Below are 2,931 nucleotides of genomic sequence, written 5' to 3'. Positions count from 1 at the left end.
CAGGACCTAGAGCTGTCCTCCTCAGGACAGACCCTAGGCCACCCTAGGCCAAGGACAAACGGGAGAGGATCTAGGAAACAGCTGGGCTGGGCAGGAGAGCAGAGGTAGGAGCACATATGGAGAAGCCTGGGGCCGACAGGGGAGGACAGGAGGCCTGGAGAGTCACAGGAGGAGCCTTAGAACCACCCCACCCCCAGCTCGCCGAGTTCCTGTGTGTTCAGGAGACCTCTATCTCTCCCTTGCTATGCCCAGTCCTGCTTCACCCCTTCATCCTGCTTATCCTCAGGGTGCCTGGGATCTAGGATACAGTTTGTAGCTTCCTGACCCACTGGCACCAGCACCCACTTTAGTATTTCATGCTCCTCCAACTTCAGTGTGGGCTGAGTGTGGGTACCCACAGAGCACTGGTGGTGACGGGGTGAGGGCTGAGCAAGGTTGGACTACACTAGTGGGAAGCCCTAGGGTCACTGGGGACGAGCAGACTCCAGAACCCCTTCCAGACACCCCAGGCTTTTCCCACCCCCACTGCTCTTCAGCCTCAATGACCTCGGTCTTGGTTCAAAAGCAAGAAACGGGTAGCTGTCCAGCCACACTCTGGTTCGGTCCAAGTAAAGGCATCTGATCCGGACTAAGGTCTGGGGCTTTGCCTCAGCTTTCACCCTACCCAGCCAACACATTGACCAAGCACCCTTTTCCCCAGAAGGGCAGGGCAGCCCTGAGCAACGGGGTCTCCTGGGTCTGAGGTATAAGTGTTCAGAGGCTGAGTCTGGCCCGCCGCTACCTGGAGGCCTGGACCAGAGAGCACCCCTCCCTCAGGGAGGCACTGGATACCAGACTAGTGGTGGGAAGGCATGGGAAGAATGCAGGGGACATTCCCCAGGATGTATATTTTTGGAGTCCATTTGGAAGTTGATTCCTTTTGTCTCTTAGCCACTCATGGCACAATCATGCTAAGTGTCTATGTATGTATATAAAGCAGCTGGCTAAAAAGCACTCTCTCCACCTCCTCAGACAAGAGGTAAGGTGGGGTCCTGCAGGCTTGCAGAGTCCTCTGCTAGCCGCCCTCTGTGCATCCCCGGGGGAATGGGAGAGGTAGGCTGAGAGTCTGGAAGGCACCCCACCCCCAGGCTTAAGGACAAACTCCTGCAGCCAACACTTAGATTACAAAGGTTTATTTAGAAAATAGTTTGGTTGTTTTGGCTGTGGTTGTTTTTTGGCAAACATTTAAATACTTTCAGTAATCAAAGATTGTCAGTGCCCTCTTTCTTCCTGCCGACCAAGTCCTGGGGAAGTCAGCCCTTGCTCAGGCAGGACGCGGGGTGGTTGTGTATGTGCGGGGTGGGGGGCATCCCACTGCTGTCTAAACCCTGGCCTCACAGCCACACCTCAGGACCCCCAGAGCCAGAGCCACAGATATAGCCCCCTGCTGAGAGGGGAAGGCAGGAGGGTTCTCCCCTTTCTCTCCCCCCCTCCCTAGAGGCCTGCTGTCACTCTGGCCCAAACTCCTGCCATAACGCACCCTGCTGTGGGTCTTGGAGGCCAATCCATATCTGGGTCTCTGGCCTTCACCCAGGGGCCACACCCGCCCCGCCACCTGTTCCTGCCAGCTCCGTGATCTGAACTGTCCAGGATCTCCGCGCGGGATGAGGAACAGGTCACTGCCTGAAACCTCTTCTCCTCCGTCGGAAGAGGATGTGCTTGAAGGAGCGCCGGAAGTCCTGATTGAAGACGGTGTAGATGACCGGGTTGAGCGAACTGTTGCAGTATCCGATCCAGAAGAAGAACTTGAAGAGTGGGCCAGGCACCTGGCAGGCCTCGCGGCAGATGCCATACAAGCTGTAGCTGAAGAAGAACGGGAACCAGCAGAGCACGAACACGCCCATGACCACCGCCAACACAAAGGTGAAGCGCTTCTCTCGCGCCTGGGCCACCTTGCGGCGGCACACGCTGCTGCGAGCCCGGCGCCTACGCGACAAGAAGAACTCGACGGAGCGCGAGCTGGCGCGTGACAGGCGCCCACCGGGGCCAGGGGATCTGGAGGCTGCCAGAGTGCCCTGCTCGGCCGCGCCGGGCCCGGAGTCGGGCCCGGGTCCGTCAGCAGCGCCCGCGCTCCCCTCGGCGCCTGGACGCCGCCTTCCGCCCCTCCGCAGGGCTCCCCTGCGCCGCCGCCTTTCTGCAGCAGCGCTGCTCTCGTCAGGCTCCACATCAGGTCGCGGGGGCGCGCAGTGCCCGTTCTCGCCCGCCGCCGCGCCCAGCCCGTTCTCCGTGGTCGGGGACGCGCCGTCGGGGCCTGTGGGAGTGCGCTTCTCGCTGAGAGTGCGCGTGCGCAGCTTGGCCACGCGATAGATGCGTGCATAGACCAGGCCCATGATGAGACAGGGTGCGAAGAAGGAGCCGATGCAGGAGGACAGGATGTACCAGGTCTCGTCGTTGAGGCCACACTGCGGGTAGGCAGCGCCGTCGGGCTGGCGGTAGAGCGAGACCAACGGCGGAAAGGAGATGACCGCCGAGATGAGCCACACAGCCACAATGGTGGCCTTGACGCGGCGCGGCGTGCGTTTCAGATTGTACTCGACGGCTTGCGTCACTGACCAGTAGCGGTCCAGGCTGATGGCGCACAGGTGCACGATGGACGAGGTGCAGAAGAGCACATCGAGCGCCAGGTACACGCCGCACCACACCTGCCCGAAGTACCAGTAGGCCATGAGCTCGTTGGCCAGCGAGAAGGGCATGACCAGCGTGGCCACCAGGATGTCAGCCGAGGCCAGAGACACTAGGAAGAGATTTTGCGGCGCGCGCAGCGCCCGGCTGGTCAGCACAGCGATCACCACCAGCACGTTGCCCACCACGGTGAAGACGATGAGAAAGCCCACAAGGGCGGCCAGCCCCGCCACGGCGCCTGCAGAGGACTGGCCCGGCGGCGGCGCCCCC

The 2,931-nt window shown here is 61.1% G+C and overlaps 1 protein-coding gene across 1 annotated transcript; it reads right to left on the bottom strand.

Annotated features, from left to right (window-relative positions):
- Positions 1-1,191: 1,191 nt before the first annotated feature.
- On the bottom strand, positions 1,192-2,930 carry ADRA2C (adrenoceptor alpha 2C; the record flags this gene model as incomplete). The annotated part of the gene is made up of 1 exon (XM_006152962.1): positions 1,192-2,930. A coding segment is annotated over one exon (1,275 nt), but the record flags the coding sequence as incomplete, so codon positions are not given.
- Position 2,931: the final 1 nt, after the last annotated feature.

Source organism: Tupaia chinensis, unplaced genomic scaffold (genome assembly GCF_000334495.1).
Source record: "Tupaia chinensis unplaced genomic scaffold, TupChi_1.0 Scaffold000360_1, whole genome shotgun sequence".
Lineage (NCBI taxonomy): Eukaryota > Metazoa > Chordata > Mammalia > Scandentia > Tupaiidae > Tupaia > Tupaia belangeri.
Note: the sequence above shows the minus strand (reverse complement) of the source record. Positions and strands in the feature narration are given on the sequence as shown.